Source organism: Camellia sinensis, chromosome 7 (assembly GCF_055761805.1).
Source record: "Camellia sinensis isolate YWXY chromosome 7, ASM5576180v1, whole genome shotgun sequence".
Taxonomy (NCBI): domain Eukaryota; kingdom Viridiplantae; phylum Streptophyta; class Magnoliopsida; order Ericales; family Theaceae; genus Camellia; species Camellia sinensis.
In genome coordinates this window covers 69865551-69888615 of record NC_138967.1, presented here as the reverse complement: position 1 = coordinate 69888615, position 23065 = coordinate 69865551, and the positions used below count along the sequence as shown (strand labels likewise).

Below are 23065 nucleotides of genomic sequence, written 5' to 3'. Positions count from 1 at the left end.
GCTTTACGTTGTCGATTTATGCCTCCTCCATTCATAAAGAATCCATACATTAAAGATGCTTCACAAATTGAAATAGATCCTTTCAACAGTAGAAGATCAAAGTGTGTAGGTATAAGCTCAGTAGGTTCTTTTAAAATTTTCTCTAGCATCTTGGAAACCTCTTTTTCTTGAAATAGGATCACAAAGCAGTCAAAATTTTGATGTCATGATATTATGACTCGAGAATGATAGGACACCTATATGATTATGAGTCAAGATTTCGATACTACTCTTAACATGTTCTTATTAATAGTGGCACGGGGCTGCTAGTTCTCTTTTAACTGCTATGATCACACTTTGACATCTGTTATGTAGTTCTCTTGGTAATGTTCAACAAATCAGCCATTTTCTCTTATCGTTTCCCATATGCGAATGTTATCACGCTCTTTCAGGTGACTTCTTTCGTTAAATTAGTTGAATGGACCAGATTGCACATTATTGAGTTAGAAACTCTACTTGTATTACTGGTGATTGATTGTCATCATTACTTATGCACATGACTTGGTAGCTGTGTACATATTAATCTCATATATAGTTGAATATTAATAAAGAAAAGGTCGTATACAGAACACACTTTGCTGCACAATTCCCCTTTGTAAGAATAGAAAGATAAATGGACAAGTAAGGGTTGCTTTGTAATAGGCTCATGAAGCCTACTGTTTTTGAGGGAGAAATTGAAGAATCAAAAAGATAATACATTAAATTGAGCTCCTATGGGCCATTACCCAATTGGGGTTCCACAAATTCGAGGTCCTATAAGGAATGGATTGGGTACAAAATTACTAACCAGAGTGGCTTCCCTAGTACTCGACTTCATGTTCACATACTTATTGGACAAAGTTTTTCCATTTTCTCATAATGTTCTCATTCATAACATATATGAATCATTTGTAACATGCTGGAATTTCTAAAAAGTATGCATAAAATTTCTTTTGTGCACTTCATGGTTGGTGTCCCTTTATTAGTGAGCCAAATCACCACACATAATTTATTTAAATTAAAATAAATCATGTAAGAAAACCCAAATATCATGTTTCTCTAAAGGGACTGCATCAATCACCAAAATAATCTGGCAATCAAACATGACCTATAAAATTTTGAATCAAACTTTGCTTGTTTAGGAACCATCGATCACCAATATGATCCTTGGGTTGTTTCAAATTTAACATGGTTAAAAGCTATCGTGATACCTTGGAAGATGCTATTTATGTTTTTTATTTTTCTTCTTAAAGAAGGATATGGTAAAGGCTTCAATCTGGAAATTGGATGGAGATTTTTGTTTCCAAATATCCTATATTTATATGTAAAATTAATGCCATCCCTAACCCCTAATTATTAAATAGTTGATTGATCTATCTGTCTATTGCAATTCAGTTTGCCCATTCTTTCTTCACACCCTGCCAATCATGGAGTTCATAATGGTTGAGGTACTCATGATATTGGTTGTTGATGTACAACTTTTTTTTTTTTTGATCGGCAAAAATGAAATCTTTATTGATGAAACATACAGGGTGCAATATTACATCAATAAAGAGGAGCTCGGTGCTAAAAAAGCACCAAGCGCCAGCTGGTGAGGAACCAGCAAGAGAGAGCAAGAAGGAAGAGCTAGCTAAAGGATAGACTAAATTAAAATGGAACAAAGAAACCAACTGATATACACAACTGATATACCAGTGACCAACCAACACTAGCAGAGTATGAGCCACCCAGTGACCAACCAACAATAGTGTCCACCCAGACCAGCAGACCCCATAGCCAAGCAGCATGTACCCACTACCTATGCACCAAAGCATAATACCACAGATGCATAATACCGCAGATGCATACCCAACCATCTGTGTTGTTAATAACACAGAGACGACCACTTACCAAAAAGACCCATTAAATTACGATAAATGTATCCTACATGAATTAAGTAATGTAAACTTACCTTTCATATAGCGATCCCGGGTTTACCCTTGTTGTATAGTGATCCGGACATGTGTCCGTGGATGTTGGTAGTTGCTTATTATCTTGTTTACATCCTTTCTTACTTTGTATTTGAGTTATAGGATGTGTTGAGCGGGTTTGTTACAGGTTGGTTGAGTTTAGAAACCAAAACTAGTTGCCCAGATTTTTGGCCTGTACGCTCGAGCGGAGGTGTTGGCGCTCGAGCGTAGATTACATCCATCCAGTATCTTGTTGTGCAGTGTTGTGAGCTCGAGCGTAGGGATTGGGAGCTCGAGCGGAGGCCTGGCTCTGCAAAAGTGCTGGGCGAGTGCATTCTGCGCTCGAGCGGGAGGTTGGCCGCTCGAGCGGAAGTCTGTGAGTGTACGCTCGAGCGGGGTGTTTTACGCTCGAGCGGAAGACTGGGTTTAAGTCCCGAAATTGTGACTTTTCAAATCACTTTTTCACTTTCTCTTCTCTCTCTTACTTTTCCAAAATCACCATTGTTGAGCCTCTCACTCTAGACTCTACCTTCTCTCTAGGTTTTGATCTTGTAGGAGTGATTTACTCACCTTTGGCCTTTACAAAAAAGTTGTTGATCGTCGAGGGCTTCATTTTAATCTGAAAATCTCGGGTTTTGGAGCACGTTGGGTTTTGTTGTCTTCTCCTTTGGAACTCCGAATTTGAGGTAGGGATAACCTACTCCTCTCTATGGGCTTTGTCTTTAAATTTTGGTATTTTGAGATGTTGGGGTTGGTTTGGTAATTTTGTGAAAGTTTGGGGCTTTGTGTAATTTTACAAAGGTTGGGGTTTCATTCATAATGAACCTAGATGCATGTTTGGCATGAAGAAAATGGAATGATTGTTGAATCATTGATGAAAATGGGACCTAAGGGTTGAAATGGTAATTATGGAAAATGGCCTAATTACAGTGTTTAATTAATTGGGATAATTAATTGATGAGAAATGAGGAAATGAAATGTTGATTGAATATCCATTTGTGCATTTATTTTCTGTTTTAGAAATAACTGCTTTGGGCTATCGGTGGAGGATAGTCGTGATTGTGGTAGACAATGTATGTTGATTAGGCAAACTGAGACTAATCAATGGAATGTGTTATGGAACTTGACAGTTGCTAGAATACATTAATTGTTTGTATTGTGTGATTGTATATAGAACCAATGTGTTTATATGCGTTATGTGTAGAGGAGGAGATAGGGGATGTACTCCGCGGTTTAGGGGAAGATAGGGGATGTACCTCTAAACCGGATAGGTATTTGGAGGAGATAGGGGATGTACTCCGTAGACAGAGCTCATATGCTTGTCTAGAGAAGTGAAGATAGAGCTCATATGCTTATCTTTGTGAAGTGAAGTGTGGATACAGCTTGTATGCTTATCTGTGGATATTGTTGATATAAATATCTGTTGAGAATGTGGATATAGCTTTTATGCTTATCTGAATGTGAGATATAGTTTTTATACATATCTGTGGAAATGATGATAGAGCTAGCATGCTTATCTGTTGAAAAAGGGAAAATGAAAAGTAATTGGGACTTGTAAGTCGTTGACATAAATATGTAATTTATGTGATTGAATCAGTGTTGACCAACTATCAATTGCTAATGTTTTAGTCATTGTCCATGGTTGGTTTAGTGTATTTCTACTGGGCTGTGGCTCACCCTATATGGGAATATCATTTTCAGGTACAGGAAGCATGCCACCTCCAAGGACATAGCTGGGAGGCTAGTGGCGGGCATAGTTTTGTCGTTTTACTTTTGATGTATTACATGTAATTTCAAGCCAAGGGCTTAATGTGTAAACGAGTTAGAACTCTTTGTTGTAACCAAGTGTTAACTTGGAAAGCTGTAAGCCCGTAGGGCATTTTGTTATGGGATTAACATGTAATACCTATGTATATGGAGCTCTAATGAATAAAGGAATGTGGATAGTTTGTATATAAATGCGTGTCTTGTCTAATGGGTTTAAATGCTTATTTTTGAGGGCGTTACAACTTGGTATCAGAGCGTACCGGGTTCGAATACTTTGGGTACGTGGGAAGTGATTAGTATCACAATGGGTTTGTCTCGCTTGGTAGAGACTTAGATGTAGTATCATATGCTATGTGCTTAATTGATAACATGCTTATGTGACTATGTGGGTATGGGATTTAATTTCTAGGATATTGATTGGATCCTTGAGTTTCTGGGAGTCTTGTTGGAAAAGCACTTGATCAATGCTGTTTCTAACCGGAACTCTAGTGACGTCTCGGGACTATCATTATCCGGAAATGAAATTCGTAAGTGCTTATGTGTTTATGTGCTTATGTGGAGTGAATTACACTTGTCCATGCATTAGGACGTGAGTGTTTAGTTTCGGCACACCTATGAATGTGCTAACGTTCTGTGTTGCCTTTATTAGGATGTCAGGACGAGGAAGAGGTGCTAGGCGTGGTAGACCTGCGAGGCAGGAAGTACCGTTACAGGGTGAGATTCCGGCAGTGCAGGAGGGAGTTGGTCAGGCCAATGTGGCTGAACCAGTGGGTCAGCAGGCTATGGGTGCCTTGGCCAGAGAGTTAGCAGGAGCTTTGGGTATTCTTAGGGCTGAGAATCAGGCAGCTGAGGCAGGGCCTTCCTTCTTGAAGAGGGAGTTCTTTCGGTGTAATCCGGACGAGTTTATCGGGGATCCTAAAGAGCCGCTTAAGGCAGATGAATGGCTCGAACAGACAACGAAGACGTTTGAGATGCTTGGCATCGAGGACGGAGCACTGAAAGTGACCTTGGCATCCTTCCAACTGAAGGGAGATGCGGGTCAATGGTGGAAGTACGAGAAAGCTCGTGTTGGTGGTACTTGGGAGGCGTTTGTGAATGCTTTTCAGGAGAGGTTTTTATCAGCAGCAGCTAGGGAGAAGCTGAGGGATCAGTTTAGCCGGCTTAATCAGCAGGGCTTGTCAGTGGCCGAGTTTGAGGCTACTTTTACCAGTCTGTCTAGGTTTGCACCTGAACTGGTGGCGTCTGAGGAACGCCGTTGCTATGAGTTTGAGCGGAAGTTGAGGCGGGGCCTCAAGTTGAGAATTGGTGGGTCTTACATTCGAGAGTATAGACACCTGGTAGATGCTGCAGCTCATATGGAGCTTATGATGCAGGAGGAGGATGAGGGTCAGAGAGGCTCCAAGAGGAGCCAGGATAGTCAGAGTGATGGTAGGAGGCAGAGGGGTTATAACCCTCAGCAGTCTCAGGGTGCAGTCTCTAGATCGACCTTTCCAGTGCCTAGTGTAGGCTCGGGGAGAGGCAGTCAGGGAGAATTCACCTGTTACAAGTGTGGCCAGCTGGGTCACAAGGTATCTGTTTGCCCGCAGAAGGGTGGGGGTCAGAAAGCTGCTTCTTCTTCAGCTAGACCGCAGAGTCAGAGTTTAGGCAGGGGGCAGCTCTTGACTTGTTTTCAGTGTGGACAACCTGGGCACATGAAGAGGTTTTGCCCACAGTTGAGTGCCACTTCGGGAGCGTCTGGTTCTAGGCAGACGCAGGGTTTTCAGCCAGCTCAGTCTGTGCAGGCCTCGAGGGCCAATCCGGGAGCTTCGTCATCCCAGTCTGTGCAGCAGTCTTTTGCTCCGAGAGGTGAGCAGGTAGACCAGGGGCCTACGGGGCGCGTGTATGCTGTTACCGCGCAGGATTTAGTACCGGCTCCATCAGTAGTGAGAGGTACTTTTCTGTTTTGCAACTCAGTTGCTAATGTGTTGATAGACACGGGTGCATCTCATTCTTTTGTATCTGCTGCATTTGCATCTGTTTTGGAATTGGAGTTAGCACAGTTAGCATCTCCTATTTGTGTGGTATCGCCTTTGGGTGGTGAGTTGATTCTGAAACAGGGTGTTAGAGGATGTGATATAGAGGTCGCCGATTATAGGCTTCCTTTTCCGTTTGTTGTCATGCCCATGAAGGGTTTTGATGTTATTTTGGGTATGGACTGGCTATCGTCATACCGGGCTGTTATTGATTGCTACCGCCAGAGGGTTACATTGTGTACCTTGAGCGGGGAGTGGTTCCATTTCTTGGGAGACCGGGTTGGTAGTGTTTTGCCACCGGGGTATGATTCGCGAGGGCGAAGTGAGCTTAGTGGTCTACTTGCTAGCTTTGAGAGTAGTAAGTGTGATGAGACACTGATTGTATTGCCGAGGGTGGTTTGTGAGTATTCGGATGTTTTTCCCGAAAATCTTGTTAGTTTGCCACCTCACTGAGAGATAGAGTTCTCTATTGATTTAGTGCCTGGTACGGCGCCGATTTCTATGGCACCTTACCGTTTTGCTCCAGCAGAGTTGGTTGAGTTGAAAGTTCAGCTCCAGGAATTGCTCGATAAGGGCTTTGTTCGCCCTAGTGTTTCACCGTGGGGAGCACCGGCACTCTTTGTTAAAAAGAAAGATGGTGCCTTGAGATTGTGTATTGACTATCGGAAGTTGAATCGGGCTACGGTTAAGAATAAGTATCCTATGCCCCGTATAGATGATTTGTTTGACCAGTTGAAGGGTTCCCGTTGTTTCTCTAAGATAGACTTGAGATCGGGTTACCATCAGTTGAGGGTCAGGGAGGAAGATATTCCTAAGACGGCATTCCGTACGCGGTATGGCCATTATGAGTTTCTGGTGATGCCATTTGGGCTTACCAATGCACCGGCAGTCTTTATGGACTTGATGAACCGGATTTTCCGGGAGTTCTTAGACCGATTTGTGGTTGTTTTCGTGGACGATATCCTTATCTATTCGTCTTCTGAGGAGGAGCACGAGGCACACTTGAGAGTGGTGCTTGAGTTACTTAGAGCCCATAGGCTGTATGCCAAGTTTGGGAAGTGTGAGTTCTGGCTGAGGGAAGTCAAATTCTTAGGCCACGTGGTATCCGGGGAGGGGGTGTCTGTTGATACATCCAAGGTTGAGGCAGTGCAAGATTGGGCACAGCCTAAGAGTGTGTTTGAGATCCGCAGTTTTTTGGGATTAGCTGGGTATTACCGTCGGTTTGTGAAAGATTTCTCCAGGTTAGCGTCACCGTTGACTAGACTGACTCGGAAGGGAGTCAAGTTTGTGTGGAGTGAGACTTGTGAAAAGTCGTTCCAAGAGCTGAAAGTTAGATTGACCACCGCTCCGGTATTGATTATTCCGGAGAGAGGGTTGGGTTATGCAGTTTATTGTGATGCCTCACGAGAGGGTTTGGGTTGTGTGTTGATGCAAGAGGGAAAGGTGGTAGCTTATGGCTCACGTCAATTGAAAATACACGAGAAGAATTACCCCACACACGACCTAGAGTTAGCAGCTGTGATCTTTGCCTTGAAAATCTGGAGGCACTACCTTTATGGTGAGAGGTTCGAGGTATTCTCGGATCATAAGAGTTTGAAGTATCTGTTTACACAGAGAGACTTGAATCTGAGGCAGAGGAGATGGATGGAGTTCATCGAGGATTATGATTTTGAGTTGCATTATCATCCGGGAAAGGCCAATGTTGTGGCCGATGCCCTTAGTAGGAAAACCATTAGTGATGTAGCTTGTATAGCCATCCGGGAATGGGTGATGTTAGGAGCACTTGGCGAGTTTGATTTGCTACTGGGCGAATCTGTTGAGGCTGCGGCCTTGTTTTCTGTAGTTGCGCAGCCTACACTTGTGATTAGAGTGTTAGAGGCACAAAGAGGTGACCTTGAGGTAGAATCCCTCTGAGAGAAGATCTCCAGTGGGAAAGTTGAGAAGGGTTTGACGGTGTATCCCGACCTGAGTGTGAGATACCGAAACCGTTTGTTTGTACCGGAGTCTTGCCGAGAGGAAGTACTCCGAGAGTTTCACCATTCGCGCCTTGCGGTGCATCCGGGAGGTACTAAGATGTATCAGGATTTGGGTCGCCAGTTTTGGTGGCGGGGTATGAAAAGAGATGTGGCTGTTTTCGTATCGAAATGCCTTACTTGCCAGCAAGTGAAGGCCGAGCATCAGAGGCCAGCGGGTTTGTTGCAACCCTTGCCTATTGCCGAGTGGAAGTGGGAGCATGTCACTATGGACTTCGTTGTAGGCCTTCCGAGGACTCAGCGGGGTAGTGATGCTGTTTGGGTGGTTGTAGACCGGTTGACTAAGTCGGCGCACTTTATTCCTATGCGCGTGAGAGATTCGGTAGATCATCTTGCCGATTTGTATATTCGGGACGTAGTGAGATTGCACGGGGTCCCAGTGACGATCGTCTCAGATAGAGATCCTCGTTTTACTGCTAGGTTGTGGCAGAGTTTGCAGAGTGCCTTGGGCACTAAGTTGACCTTTAGTACGGCTTATCATCCTCAGACTGACGGGCAGTCCGAGCGTACTATTCAGATCCTCGAGGATATGCTTCGGGGTTGTGTCCTGGACTTCTGTGGGACGTGGGAGAGGCACTTGCCATTGGTAGAGTTTGCCTACAACAACAGTTTTCAGTCTAGCATCGGTATGGCACCGTTTGAGGCCTTGTATGGCCGACCGTGTAGGTCTCCAGTTTGTTGGGCCGAGGTGGGTGATGCACCTTTGTTGGGTCCGGAGTTGGTTAGGGAGACGACGGAGAAAGTTGAGCTTATCCGTAAGAGGCTTGTTACAGCCCAGAGTCGACAAAAGAGTTATGCCGACCGTAGGAGGAGACCTTTGGCGTTTGAAGTAGGTGATCATGTCTTTCTGAAGATATCACCTAGGCGAGGTCTGATGAGGTTTGGAAAGAGTGGGAAGTTATCCCCTCGGTTTATTGGTCCTTTTGAGATCCTTGAGAAGATAGGCGAGGTTGCTTATCGGTTAGCCTTACCGCCGCAATTATCCGGAGTGCATGACGTGTTTCATGTGAGTATGCTTCGGAAGTATGAGCCAGATCCATCACATGTGTTGGATTGGACTGATTTAGAGGTAGATGAGGATGCCTCGTATGAAGAGAGACCGGTTCGGGTCTTGGATAGGCGGGATCAGGTCCTGCGTGGCAAGACCATTCCTTTGGTGAAAATCTTGTGGAAACATCACGGAGTGGAGGAAGCCACTTGGGAACGTGAGTTGGAAGTCCGAGAGAAATATCCGGACTTGTTTGTTGATATGTAATCTTGTATTTAAAAATTTTACATTTTGTTGAACTTAAGAGCTTTTATATATGTCTTAAGTTGTGAAACATTGAGAATGTTTTGGTTATTGGAAGTATGTTTTGGGACTTGCCTCATATGGAAGTTGAATGTAACACTATATATGTTGAATATATTGTTGACATTGGAAAGTTAGTGCATAATGTTGGTGCATGTTAATAATACATATGTTGTTTACATATTGTGATATGTCTCTTGTTAAAGGGATGGGATGACCGGTAATGGGTCGAATTGTTGAATGTTAAAATGTAACATTGTTTAAAATGGAAGAGAACTTGTTTTTTTGAAAACTTGTGTTTAATTTCGGGGACGAAATTCTTTAAGGGGGGGAGGTTATAGCGATCCCGGGTTTACCCTTGTTGTATAGTGATCCGGACATGTGTCCGTGGATGTTGGTAGTTGCTTATTATCTTGTTTACATCCTTTCTTACTTTGTATTTGAGTTATAGGATGTGTTGAGCGGGTTTGTTACAGGTTGGTTGAGTTTAGAAACCAAAACTAGTTGCCCAGATTTTTGGCCTGTACGCTCGAGCGGAGGTGTTGGCGCTCGAGCGTAGATTACATCCATCCAGTATCTTGTTGTGCAGTGTTGTGAGCTCGAGCGTAGGGATTGGGAGCTCGAGCGGAGGCCTGGCTCTGCAAAAGTGCTGGGCGAGTGCATTCTGCGCTCGAGCGGGAGGTTGGCCGCTCGAGCGGAAGTCTGTGAGTGTACGCTCGAGCGGGGTGTTTTACGCTCGAGCGGAAGACTGGGTTTAAGTCCCGAAATTGTGACTTTTCAAATCACTTTTTCACTTTCTCTTCTCTCTCTTACTTTTCCAAAATCACCATTGTTGAGCCTCTCACTCTAGACTCTACCTTCTCTCTAGGTTTTGATCTTGTAGGAGTGATTTACTCACCTTTGGCCTTTACAAAAAAGTTGTTGATCGTCGAGGGCTTCATTTTAATCTGAAAATCTCGGGTTTTGGAGCACGTTGGGTTTTGTTGTCTTCTCCTTTGGAACTCCGAATTTGAGGTAGGGATAACCTACTCCTCTCTATGGGCTTTGTCTTTAAATTTTGGTATTTTGAGATGTTGGGGTTGGTTTGGTAATTTTGTGAAAGTTTGGGGCTTTGTGTAATTTTACAAAGGTTGGGGTTTCATTCATAATGAACCTAGATGCATGTTTGGCATGAAGAAAATGGAATGATTGTTGAATCATTGATGAAAATGGGACCTAAGGGTTGAAATGGTAATTATGGAAAATGGCCTAATTACAGTGTTTAATTAATTGGGATAATTAATTGATGAGAAATGAGGAAATGAAATGTTGATTGAATATCCATTTGTGCATTTATTTTCTGTTTTAGAAATAACTGCTTTGGGCTATCGGTGGAGGATAGTCGTGATTGTGGTAGACAATGTATGTTGATTAGGCAAACTGAGACTAATCAATGGAATGTGTTATGGAACTTGACAGTTGCTAGAATACATTAATTGTTTGTATTGTGTGATTGTATATAGAACCAATGTGTTTATATGCGTTATGTGTAGAGGAGGAGATAGGGGATGTACTCCGCGGTTTAGGGGAAGATAGGGGATGTACCTCTAAACCGGATAGGTATTTGGAGGAGATAGGGGATGTACTCCGTAGACAGAGCTCATATGCTTGTCTAGAGAAGTGAAGATAGAGCTCATATGCTTATCTTTGTGAAGTGAAGTGTGGATACAGCTTGTATGCTTATCTGTGGATATTGTTGATATAAATATCTGTTGAGAATGTGGATATAGCTTTTATGCTTATCTGAATGTGAGATATAGTTTTTATACATATCTGTGGAAATGATGATAGAGCTAGCATGCTTATCTGTTGAAAAAGGGAAAATGAAAAGTAATTGGGACTTGTAAGTCGTTGACATAAATATGTAATTTATGTGATTGAATCAGTGTTGACCAACTATCAATTGCTAATGTTTTAGTCATTGTCCATGGTTGGTTTAGTGTATTTCTACTGGGCTGTGGCTCACCCTATATGGGAATATCATTTTCAGGTACAGGAAGCATGCCACCTCCAAGGACATAGCTGGGAGGCTAGTGGCGGGCATAGTTTTGTCGTTTTACTTTTGATGTATTACATGTAATTTCAAGCCAAGGGCTTAATGTGTAAACGAGTTAGAACTCTTTGTTGTAACCAAGTGTTAACTTGGAAAGCTGTAAGCCCGTAGGGCATTTTGTTATGGGATTAACATGTAATACCTATGTATATGGAGCTCTAATGAATAAAGGAATGTGGATAGTTTGTATATAAATGCGTGTCTTGTCTAATGGGTTTAAATGCTTATTTTTGAGGGCGTTACATTTCACAATTTAGATATTTGTGAATTATAATATCAAATTTATGAGTTTTATAATGATGCAATCTGATTTTTCACCCATATATTTCCTTATGTTTATAATATTTTTTCCCAACTACTCATTCAAAACTCTTTGATTCCTAAGTGGTCTAACAGTTTTGACGCCACACGGAGAATTGTTTGCTAAATTGAAGATGTAAGTTTGATCATTTCTTATTAGCTAATTGAGGAATTATTTTATTTTATATTTATTTTTTTGGCAGATGGTGTGTTCATGTATATTTCTATATGCAATGAAATAGTAAAAGATCATATCTTTCACGGATGATGAATTAGAGGGTATCACTACCAATCGGGCAACTCTTGTACCATTGAAGACATTGTGTCACACCATTCCTCTTGTAATATCATATTTGCTTTACATGGTATGAGTTTGATGGCACAAAATCTTCTTTTTTTTTTTTTTTTTTTTGTGGGTAGATATTAGAATTTTCCTTCTAGATATACTTATGTCCTTCTCTTTTGGTGAAAGCTGGCATCAATCGAATCTATGCATGTCATAAGTGTTCCTATGTACAGGCCACTACAAGAAATGTCACTTTTGGCGACTAAAATATTGGTCACCAAAAGCTCAATTTTTGGTCGCCGAAACGCATTAGCGACTAAATTTTTTTGTCGCCAAGGTCGTCGCTTATACCTTGTCGGCGATAGTATTGGCGACTAAATTATTTTTGGTCACCAAAAGTGAACGTTTGGCTACTAAACCTTGGTTAGTCGGCAAAGGTTATATTTTTGGCGACTAAAACATTAGTCGCCGAAAGTGAATGTTTGGCTACTAAACTTTAGTTGTCGACAAAGGTTATCTTTTGGCGACTACAATATTAGTCGCCAAAAGTTCTCAAAAGCCTACAATAATACAATTTGTGACAAAACATTTTAGTCAGGTAATATAATACATACATTTAGCGACCAAATTTTTTAGTCGTTGTTACTTTTACCGACTACAAACTTTAGTCACCAAAAGCCTCTTAATTTTCATTTCATTAGTTTTTACCACCAAACATTTTAGTCGCCAAAGGATTCTGGGTTTTTCGTAACTAAAATATTTAGTCGGCAATAGTTTGCTTGCATTTTTAGCTACCAACATATTTAGTCGCCAAATACTATATTAAATTTATATTTAGTCAGCAATAATTTTTACAACCAAAACATTTGCTTGCATTTTTAGCTACCAACATATTTACTCACCAAATACTACATTAATTTTTTTTTTTAATTTTTGAACCACCTGTATCCATTATTAGTGCAACCTGTGCCCTGTATAAACATTATAATCCTTCAATACTGAATATATTATCAACCATTCGACAACGTGCACACATTTCACTTTCAACCATCCAAAAAATTAATATTGAACACCCAATTCTAAATGTAATACAAATTCCATACGAACCAAGTACAATCCAACCTCAATAATTTAATTTCATACATAACAGAGGGTTAATCAAATTTAATATCCAAAAGGAAATTTGTGTCACACCAAAAATTTAATCTGTACTGAACCTTAAACTAATTTGTACCACGTCCAATGCTAATTTGTACGAAGCCAAATTTTAGATATTTACCACGCCAAAAAAGTAATTTGTATGAACCATTATATATAAGGACGGAGGTATAAAAACAATGCCCTTCCGTACTTGTCAAAAAAAGTCATATCCACATTTCTACTTCAAAAACCATCTGCAAAAATAAAATTAATCATTAGTATTGACTAAATTGTAATCCGAAATAATACCTGTATACATTAAGCATGTCCAAAAAGATCAATGAAATTTGAGATAAGAAATATGTTCCAAGTGAACTGGCAACACTTGTATTTGTCTACCAAGCAAAACAAAATGACTTCCATGAATCATGCTTCAGCATGAAGTGACAGTGATATGCATAAGAAAGCCTATCAAGGTTAAGAATCTTGTATACAGATCCATAATCTACCATCTAAAAAGCTAGGGAAACATAGAACAAAATACTTTTTAAGAAAGGTACAAAAAGAAATAATCTTGAAGAAGGTGACCTAAAAAGAAAGCAAAAAGATTTAGCAGCAAAAAATATCCAATGTGTTTCACTAAATATATTACCAATGATAAACCATGAGTCACGGTTGATGAGTTTTACTCATTCAATGGATAAGTTCTTTAATTTATCACAAAGTTCAATCCACAAAGTGAACCTTTATTCACATTATTAAGTTAATAACAAAAACAACCATTTGATCTAAATGATACAAAGAACAGAACCCATTAATAGCAAATTACAATAAATCTCTCACAATATGTAATATTAACCAACTCCCTGCCATAGCCAACGCAGGGGGAAAGAAAGAAAAAAGTACATAACAAGGACACTTACATTTCTTCTTGTCAATTTGAAGCATGTCTACAATTCTTTGTAATGACACCATTATTATGTTCGATAACAAAAAAATAATAATACCATTATTATGTTCAAATATCTCCCTAAAACAATAAATAAAATTAAAAAATTGTGCATTCTGTTGCAGTAAAACAAAGTCAAATAACAAAGCATGGGTTGCCAAAGCCTCCCTAAGTGGTTCCAATTTCACATCAACTCACACACAGAATACCCACCCTATCTCCAAAGAAAATAACTAAATAGATAAATGAAGAAGAAGAAGAAGCAGCAACTTAGAAAAAATAATGCACCATGAGAGAACCAAGTTCTGGAAATACAGCAAATAATGTAATTTCATTGACTCAAGAAAAATTGTCTTAGTCGTAAAACATACCTGCAATATATTAAGGACAGTCTTGATTACATCTTGATCTTTCAAGAAATCCACACTATGGCATTTCTATCCTATAATTTCAATCCATTTTTGCACAGAAAAATGAAACCATAAGCCACTAGCTACCACAAAGACTAGCATGGGCTTGAACACATGCACATGCATTCCTGGAAGTAGTAGCATTTTTTATGTAAAGCTTGCTTGATTTGGAAGCTCCATTAGCCTCTTCAAATATTCATCGCTCTTCTGAGGATTAGACTTTGCTTGAATCATATTGCCGACCTGAAACAGTAGAACAACAATTGTTACTTCACAACCACCCTTTATACAGTCTAATATTAGGGCACCAGACAAAGATACTATTTATCAAAAAATCAGACAAACATACTGATTCATAAAATGAATGAATCTGATGGGCCTCAAGATCAGCTATAATTGCAGGAAGGCTTATTAGTGGTGAGATAATATCAGCTACACAAGCAGAATAAACAGACGAGGCTCAAGCATTGTAATTCATTAGATACTATGTTCTATTTGTGGATGAGTTTAGCAAGTTTACTTTTGTTGCTAAGAAGCACAGTGCTGTCTCTCGTTCCTCCACTGAAGTCAAATACAGGGCTCTCACCCAGGCTACCTCTGAACTGACTTGGCTTCAGATGCTCCTTACTGAATTACGTCTTCCTTCTGGTGTGCCTACGCTTTGGTGTGATAATCTCTCTGCTATTAGCTTGGCCTCGAATCCTGTTTTCCATGCCCGCACAAAACATATTGTTGTGGATTATCATTATGTGTGTGAACAGGTTGTATCAAAGAAACTTGTTGTCAAACATGTTGGCTCTTCTGACCAACTTGCTAATATCTTCACTAAGACTCTTTCTTCTACTCGCTTTGCTTACCTTCAGCACAAGCTCATGGTTCGTGCCTCACCTCTTCACTTGCGGGGGCCTAATGAGATAATATCAGCTACACAAGCAAAACAAACAGACGAGGCTCAAGCATTATAATTCATTAGATATTAAGCTCAGTTGTATCAAGTCTGTTACAACTACTTTTAGTTACATAGTTAGATATAGTATAGCTACATAAAAAAACTCTAATATTGTATAAATAGGAAACTCTGTACTCAAGATCTATTATCAAAGATATTTTCATTTCCTATACAACTTCTACAGTTAGAAGTTCAGATACAAATGGTTTGCTTTCTCCAAGCAGGAAACAATAGAAGAAAAGCATGACACATTCAAAGTTATATCCAATATGAAAAATTGACATTTGACCAACAAGATTAAAATAATGTTACCTGTACAATAACAAATTTATGCTTGCACTTCTGAACAATTTTCAAGAATGTGTCGCAAGCCATATCCTGAAAGAATTATCGCACACAAATTTTAACTTTAGCAATTTACTTTTCTAAGATTAAAAGGTAAAAGGCTAGCCATAGATCATGAACTAGACAGGAAGGACAATACCCAATTAATGTAACACAAACTCCATGTATGCTATTAAGAAGGCTATCAAAGTAATTAACTAGAACAATTAAAACAATATAAACACTCCAAATTTTATAACAAAAACTAGAACATAATTAACAAGTCTACAATAAACACATAGATAGGACACATTGTGTGGATTGCATAAGGAGCAAAAATTTATTGCAATGCATACCATTAATATCATAAACAACATCAAAGCCTTCGGCTGAGAGACTGGCTTTCACGAATTCAAAGTCCTTCCCGTCTCCTTTCAAGTGCAAGATCTACACTTAGAATACAATATTTCATTCATCAACAAAGAAAAATATGAAATTGATCAAAAAGGTCAATAGAATTTTCCACTGTATATATCATAATTAATAACCTTGGAAGAAAAATCAACATAATCCTTCTCTGATTCACCAGGCAATTGTTGGGTGATGGGAGCTTTTCCTCTTGTGAATAGAGTCACCTGCATTATTATATAAAACTTTTTTATTAAAAAGTCGAAGACATCATCTAATATAAATCTGTGTAGTAATTTGTCAATCCAATTTTAATTGCACGCCATAAGTGGAAAAGATTGTTAAGAAAAAAAAAACAATTGGGAAAAGAAAATCAGTACATATAAATGTTAAAATGTAAAGAGAAGGGTTCATACCTGGTGGCCTTCTTTTACAAGAAGTCTTGACAAAAACACACCAATAAACTGAGTCCCTCCCATTATCAGGATTTTCTTGGCACTTGATGCTGAGACGTGTAACGCTCTTTTTGGTTGCCATACCTTTCTTCTATACTACATGAGATATGGATATTAATAAATTAAGAAATACATAAACTGTTTGAAACACTGAGTAAGACATGTGCAGTGTGTGTGATTCTCAACTCCTATAACAAAAATAAGCCAGAGCTTGCTTTCAAAAGTAGAAAATTTTTCTTCCAAAACCATGTGACAAATGATGCCTAAATAAACCAACTAATTTGTTTGCTAATGAAACTGATGAGAGGCATTAACTTCATTAAGTTTTGAATAAATGCACACTTCACATAGAACAAACTCATTGTGCTCTTGATAGTCAAAATTATGTATCACTGTCAGTCACCAATCTTAGATCATGATAGGTTTTGCTTTTCTCCTAAATCAAACCAAACCAAATTAAGCCTTATTTCTCAATCCAGTGGGGTATTTGAATATTTTTTCGTCATTTTTCTTTGTCAAAGGCTATATTCTCAGTTAGATTAAACAAGTTCATATCTTTTTTTATTATCGCATTTAATTTCATATGTGGTGATCACATCCACCTTCCTTATGGTTACATCTATAGGTTTTCATTGTGCATGACCAAACCATCTGTCCTATTATGCTAATTTTAGTGTCTTTTTTTTTCTTTTCTTTTTTAAAGTGCTAAGGTGCTATACTCAATTGCCTGAAGTTGAACTCAACATGTGAAAGAGTGTAGTAATGGTTCAATTGGCTAATATAAGATGCTTACAATTTGAGCCAATTAACCCCACCTGGTGATTTACCCAAGCATTTCAGTTAAACTCATTTGGGTTCAACAGTTGAAACATTAAATAAAAACACAGAGAGGCATACACAATAGTTCTACCAAACTAGATTGGGAGGAGAGAAGGGTACCTGAATAGAGGTATTCAATCTGATGCCATTGAAATCGGAGAGAGAAAAAGAAAGAAGAGAGAGAGAAGGTTGTTATTTTTCTTAGGGTCAATACCATAAAAATGTTGGTATTGATCTGAGGGAAGGGAGTAGTTTTTGTAGGTGATTCAATGAACGGAACCCAATGGGAATCGATGCTATGTTTGTGGTCATGACCAACATCCTCATAGATGGAGTATGGAAAAGAATGTTGGGGCTGGGTCGATTATTAAACTCCAATCGATTCAGCGAGGTCTATTCATCATCACCAAATGACAATGCTTCAAAAACTAATGGTTTTTTTTATAGGTGTAGTGTGGTTTTGCAGTGAATTAGATGGATAATGCACAAGATCTCTGTGATGAAGAGGTCGATGGAAATAGAAGGAACAATTCTTGTCCCACTTCTTCAACATCTGGTGCCTCACAGTTCCGAATGGAGGCAAACAGAGAGAGGAAGACACAGAGACAAATAGAGAGAGATAGAGAGAGGGCGAAATAGAGGAGATATACCTGGAAGCGACTGTGGTGCTCATGTAACCCTTGTGGTGGTGCTCGTGTAACAGACGGAGACAAATCGACAGAAAGGAGGACAGAGGCGAGAGAGAGAGAGAGAGAGAGAGAGAGAAAGAGAGAGAAAGTCACAGAGGGGTGAGGCAAGAGTGAGAGACAGTGACACAGAGGCATGAATGAGAGTGAGACAGATCGACCTTGGACTTTTAATTTCTTAGGTTTAGTTTTTTCCCGACCAGTGTCTATTAGTCACCAAAACGAAATAAAACCAGTTTTTCCCGACGAACTGAATAATTCAGTCGCTAATTGTTTTAGGAATCCCTCTAAAATTGGAAATCCTCCATCCAAAACTTAATTACAATTGTTTAGTCGGTAGAAGTAAGATAAATAGCGACTAAATTATTCTTAGTAGATGAAGATTGTACATTTAGGGACCAAAATTTATTTTGTAGCCTAAAATCCTATTTTCAACGACTAAACTTAAATTAGTTGCCAAAAGTAACATCTTTAGCTACTAAATTATTCTTAGTAGCTAAAGATTGTACATGTAGGGACCAAGATTTTTTTTTTGCAGCCCAAAATCCTATTTTCAACGACTAAACTTAAATTAGTCACCAAAAGTAACATCAATACCGACTAAATTATTCTTAGTTGCTGAAAATAGAACCTTTCCCGACCAAATTTCTTTTAGTAGCTAAAGTGCCTATCTTTGGCGACTAAATTTAGTATGGTAGCTAAAGTGTGTATCTTTGGAGACTAAATTTGCTTTAGTCGCCATTTTTAGTCGCCGAATGTGTAAATTCCTATAGTGGGCGGACAACGATAGCGTTTACAATGGTCACGAAGTACCTTTTGGTAGGACAGAAACATTCACCTTTTGTGGTTTGTAGGTAGGCTCCATGTTCTCATTGTTGCTTTCTTCCAATACATCATTCATTGATTTTTCTTGAAGTACGAAAATATTTATATGCTACTTAGTGTTGATAGTGCTTTGTACATCATTAATGTTTATGATTTTTTTTTTCCCTTTATATTTTTAGTAAACCTTTACAATTCTTGAGTTATTTTGGTTTTTGAACTTATCCTAGCTACAAATGTTAGTTAGTAACAAACCAAATTTAAATGGTGCAAGATTTCTTGAATAAAATACCAAAGGCCTGATGTATGTGTAATAACAACATTTGATTAGGCTTTTTACAAGCTTCAAAGTGAAAAACATATGAAACTTTATACAAGCATGACAAACTTGTTATTCAGATTGTTTTATCCTTGCAATTTTTATTTGATAGGAATTGACCTGTAAAATTTAATATTTCTGACATCTTTCTTGGTTGAAACTTCCAAGTGTCTCATCAGTGTAGCGATAATTATTGTTAAGTTTTTGTTATTGGCAATCCCATTTAACAAAACTCCTTTCAGTTATAATTTGATTCGATCTTTTTATTTCAGTGACGCTATGAGTATTTAGATGCAAATCTAACCCAAATTGTGCCTATGCAGAGGAGTTTGTGATCTTCATCCTTTCATGTTTGCCACATCGCTGACTAAGTACAGAGATCTAGGGGGCAACGCCCCATGACGGGTCCGGGGCAAAGCCACAGTTGGGTCAAAGGGTAGCACCCCCAAAGCAAAAGGCAACAATGTAGTCGAAGTTATTTGACTGCTCGAGCGGTCATTTGTACGCTCGAGCGAAGAAAAGGATCATCTAGTATATTTACAGAATGCCTGAACTTCTGGGAAGAAAGTTTCACTACTTGAGCGGTGACAGTTGCGCTCGAGCAGTCAACATATATGTTTCACACCGCCTTTAGTTACATCGCTCGAGCAATGAAATGTGCGCTCGAGCAATCTGCGCGATCCTATTTTCTATAAAGTGCGTTGTTCACTGTTTTTAGGGTTTAAGTCGTCCAGATTTTCAGAGAAGAAGAACAAACAAAGTGTTTTATATTGGAGGATAGTTTATATGAGTTTCCTTGGTGCATAGAAGGTGATCGATTGATCAACGAACTTCAGATTATCAAATATCAAGGGTTGGTATTATTGTTTCGTTTACAATAGAAAAAGTTGTTCTTCGGTGGATTCCGAGGAACTTGAGCCTGAAGCTTTGGTGGATTTCGGAGTGGCTCATTGTCGTAGATTCAACATCAGCATTGTGGATTCAATGTTGGACAAGACAATTTCGAAGTGAAGACAGTGGTGGAAGAGGCACATTGGGGTCAATTCAATTCAGGCATGGATTCGATATGTAATTGAGAGTACACTTGTGTAATTCTTTTTTGTCTTCTAAGTGGATTGTTTTGTGGCTTTGGCCCATAATTTTTTTTATCACAATTGAAGGCGCTCCAATTGTGGTTTTTTCACGTTAAATCGTTGTGTCGATATGTCTTTGATTGTTTGATTAGGATTGTTATTCGTAGTTTAAAATTGAAACATAATCACAAATCAATATCTTAGGAATTTTTAGATTTTTCAATTATACTTGGTGCATTGGTAGTAGGAGCTCGGGACATGTCATTTGACTCCTACAGCTATGTTATTGTTTTCATATCGAATATCTACACAGCAATATATCTTGCTTCTGTAGCTCGCATTAGTACATTTGTTTATTTTTAAAAACGTCTTTCCATTTCTCATTGATATGTGAGGCATTGCATATCTTGTGCTGATATGTTTTCTCAATTTTCTCGAGAAGTCGAGTGGCCTCAATAGCTTTGGCCTCATGTGGTGCAATGGTAAGATGATAGGTCTCCAACAGAATCACATCTTTCGAGTTCTAAATCTTTCTACAAAAAAATGATATTTACTAGCCTCCTTAAGCTCAAATAAAACTATATGTTTAATTGAATTTTTTGAAGGATTCCTCTGTGGACGGATCTTCCTATTCTTGACTTTCATCAAAAGTGACTTCGAAGTGACTATGAACTTTAATAATTTGTACTATGCCAAATGGCCATTTCGCATGCTAGTGAATATATTTTTTTGTGTATGGAGGACATGATTTTTGTATGATTCTCTATTTTGTATGGAAGTAATATTTTAGGTTGGACATGATTTGTATGGAATTTGACATTAAAAGTTATTCATTTTTGGATGGTTGTAAGTGAAATGGATGCAGATTATGAAATGGTTGATAATATATGTATTGTTTTGTTTATATACATGGTATAGGTTGCACGAAATACATACAGGTTGTGGACAAATTATTAAAAAATAAATAAATAAATAAATAAATAAAATGATGTTTTTGGCGACTAAGCAATTGGTAGCCAAAAAGGAAGTAATATTTTTAGCAACTAAATAGTTAGTAACTAAAAAAAGTAAAATGAAAACAAATTTTTTGACGACTAAATATTTAGTAACCATAAAAAATAAAAATAAAAATTAAGATTAAAAAAAAAAAGAAAAAAGAAAAAGTAGACTTTAGGTGACTAAGAATTTAGTAGCTAAAAATTAAAAAAAAAAATTTGTTGACTAAAACTTTAGTATCCGAAGAAAAAAAAAACGAAAAAACACTTTTGACGATTAAAACTTTGGTAGCTAAAAACAAATTAGACTTTAGGCAACTAAAACATTTAGTAACTAAAAAATAAACAAAAACAAAAACAAAAACCAAAACAAAAAAATTGGCGACTAAAACTTTAGTCGTCCTAAATAATTAAAGTTTTTAGCAAGAAAAAGTTTTAGTCGTTGAAAATGCGATATTAATTTTATTTTAAACCTTTTGGTGACTAAAAGTCGCCAATTGAGGGTTTTCAGTGACTAAACATTTTTTAGTCTCTAATTACCTTTCCCGTCAATTATTTTACGACTAATCCAGCAACCAAAAAATTTAGTCGATAAAAGTTTTTGACAAGAAAAAAGTGACTTTCGGTGACTAAAAATTTATTCGAACAAGATGATAGCTATGACAAGTTATCCGAACAAAAATTGGAGAAGTTGCTTCAGCAATAAAAAAAAAAAAAAAAAAATTGACTATGGATCAAGTTAATGTCAATGAGCTTTATTAAGAAGTTATGAAGATGGAAGGATATGATGAATTTATGCTTGCCTCATAATTTGAAAAATGTGGTTGGAAAGTTTCTTTGAAAAAAATGCTAGAAATTAGTTGTTTAAACTTGTACTAGATTATGAATTAAGACTTATTATTACTTTGAATCATGTTACATAAAGTAGAACTTGGATTGAATTATTTTGGATATGGAAGCATTCTAAATGTTAGTTTGGTATTTTATGTTTAATATTTTTTTATGTTCTTTTTGATTGGTAGTGATTCAACATATATTTCTATTGCGTTTGAGATTAGTAAATTTTTTTCGTTGGATTTGTGATTATTATGTGATTGATTAACATAGTTTAGTTAAAGTAGTGGAATTTATGAAAAATAAATCATTTCTGGGTGAACCAAACAATGGAAAATGTTTTTCCGGAAAACATTTTTAGGTCCAACCAAACACAAGAAAACAAATTAATTTTCTGGAAAAGGTTTTCTACAGAAAATGTTTTCCTTTCTGTCAAAACAAACGAAACGTAAGTTAATCCTTATTCTTGGGTTAATTACAATTTACAACCTTAAACTATATTGGATATTATTTTATTCCTTAATTCGTAGACTTCTCCACTATATATATATATATATATCGTACAAAAATTGTTTTTACTTTCACTCCTTAACTTTAAAACAATATAAAAAATTCATAAATTAATTTTCTGTAGTTTTTTTAGTCGAGAAGGCTAAATGTACAATTTTAAAGTTAGAGGATAAACATATTTAATGATAGTTGAAGGCTAAAAATGTAATTAACTTTATATTTTGGACACAAATGGCCTTGTTTGGCAACTAAAGATTTTAGTAAAAAAGTCACTACAAGTTGTAATATCACTCTTTTTATTTTTCTGTATGATTCAAAAAGTCACTACAAATTAAAGGGTAAAAGCCACTAACAATTTCAGGATTCATATATCAACTAATGAACAAAAAAACCCCATAGTTTGGCCTTTAGTTCAGTACTTGATATTTGAATTGTGCCTCCGTTTGGGAAGTGGGTTGGCTTTTTGGCTTTTTAGCTTTTTTGGCTATTTTAGCCTGGGCTAAAAAGCTTGGTTTGGGAAGGGCTTTTTGGCTTTTTGGCTTTTTTGACTTTTTTTGTGAGAGAAGAATGTAATGATTATAGGTTGGATGTGATATTTTGTTTGTTATGGCTAAAATAGTCTAT

At 37.8% G+C, this 23065-nt stretch overlaps 2 protein-coding genes across 2 annotated transcripts; one reads left to right on the top strand and one right to left on the bottom strand.

The window, feature by feature from the left end:
- The first annotated feature begins 18 nt into the window (after positions 1-18).
- On the top strand, positions 19-20649 carry LOC145795878 (UDP-N-acetylglucosamine transporter UGNT1-like). The gene is given in 7 exon segments (XM_082880805.1): positions 19-109; positions 355-431; positions 11666-11827; positions 11935-11996; positions 18662-18734; positions 20307-20453; positions 20542-20649. Coding segments are annotated over 7 exon segments (720 nt in total).
- On the bottom strand, positions 14395-16475 carry LOC114299447 (chloroplast stem-loop binding protein of 41 kDa b, chloroplastic-like). The gene is made up of 5 exons (XM_028244179.2): positions 16345-16475; positions 16069-16155; positions 15830-15967; positions 15509-15574; positions 14395-14490 (listed from the first exon to the last, which is right to left on the bottom strand). The coding sequence occupies exons 1-5, from the start codon at positions 16405-16407 to the stop codon at positions 14395-14397; spliced, it is 450 nt and encodes a 149-aa protein (XP_028099980.2). The 5' UTR covers positions 16408-16475.
- Positions 20650-23065: the final 2416 nt, after the last annotated feature.

What these genes read in the sequence shown, in the direction of transcription:
- LOC114299447 (XM_028244179.2), bottom strand. Translation starts at nt 16,407, where the DNA reads ATGGGAGGGACTCAGTTTATTGGTGTGTTTTTGTCAAGACTTCTTGTA. An exon ending in ATGTTGATTTTTCTTCCAAG is followed by an intron (nt 15,968 to 16,068) that starts GTTATTAATTAT and finishes TTCTAAGTGTAG; the next exon opens with ATCTTGCACTTGAAAGGAGA. An exon ending in TTATGCAATCCACACAATGT is followed by an intron (nt 15,575 to 15,829) that starts GTCCTATCTATG and finishes TAATTCTTTCAG; the next exon opens with GATATGGCTTGCGACACATT.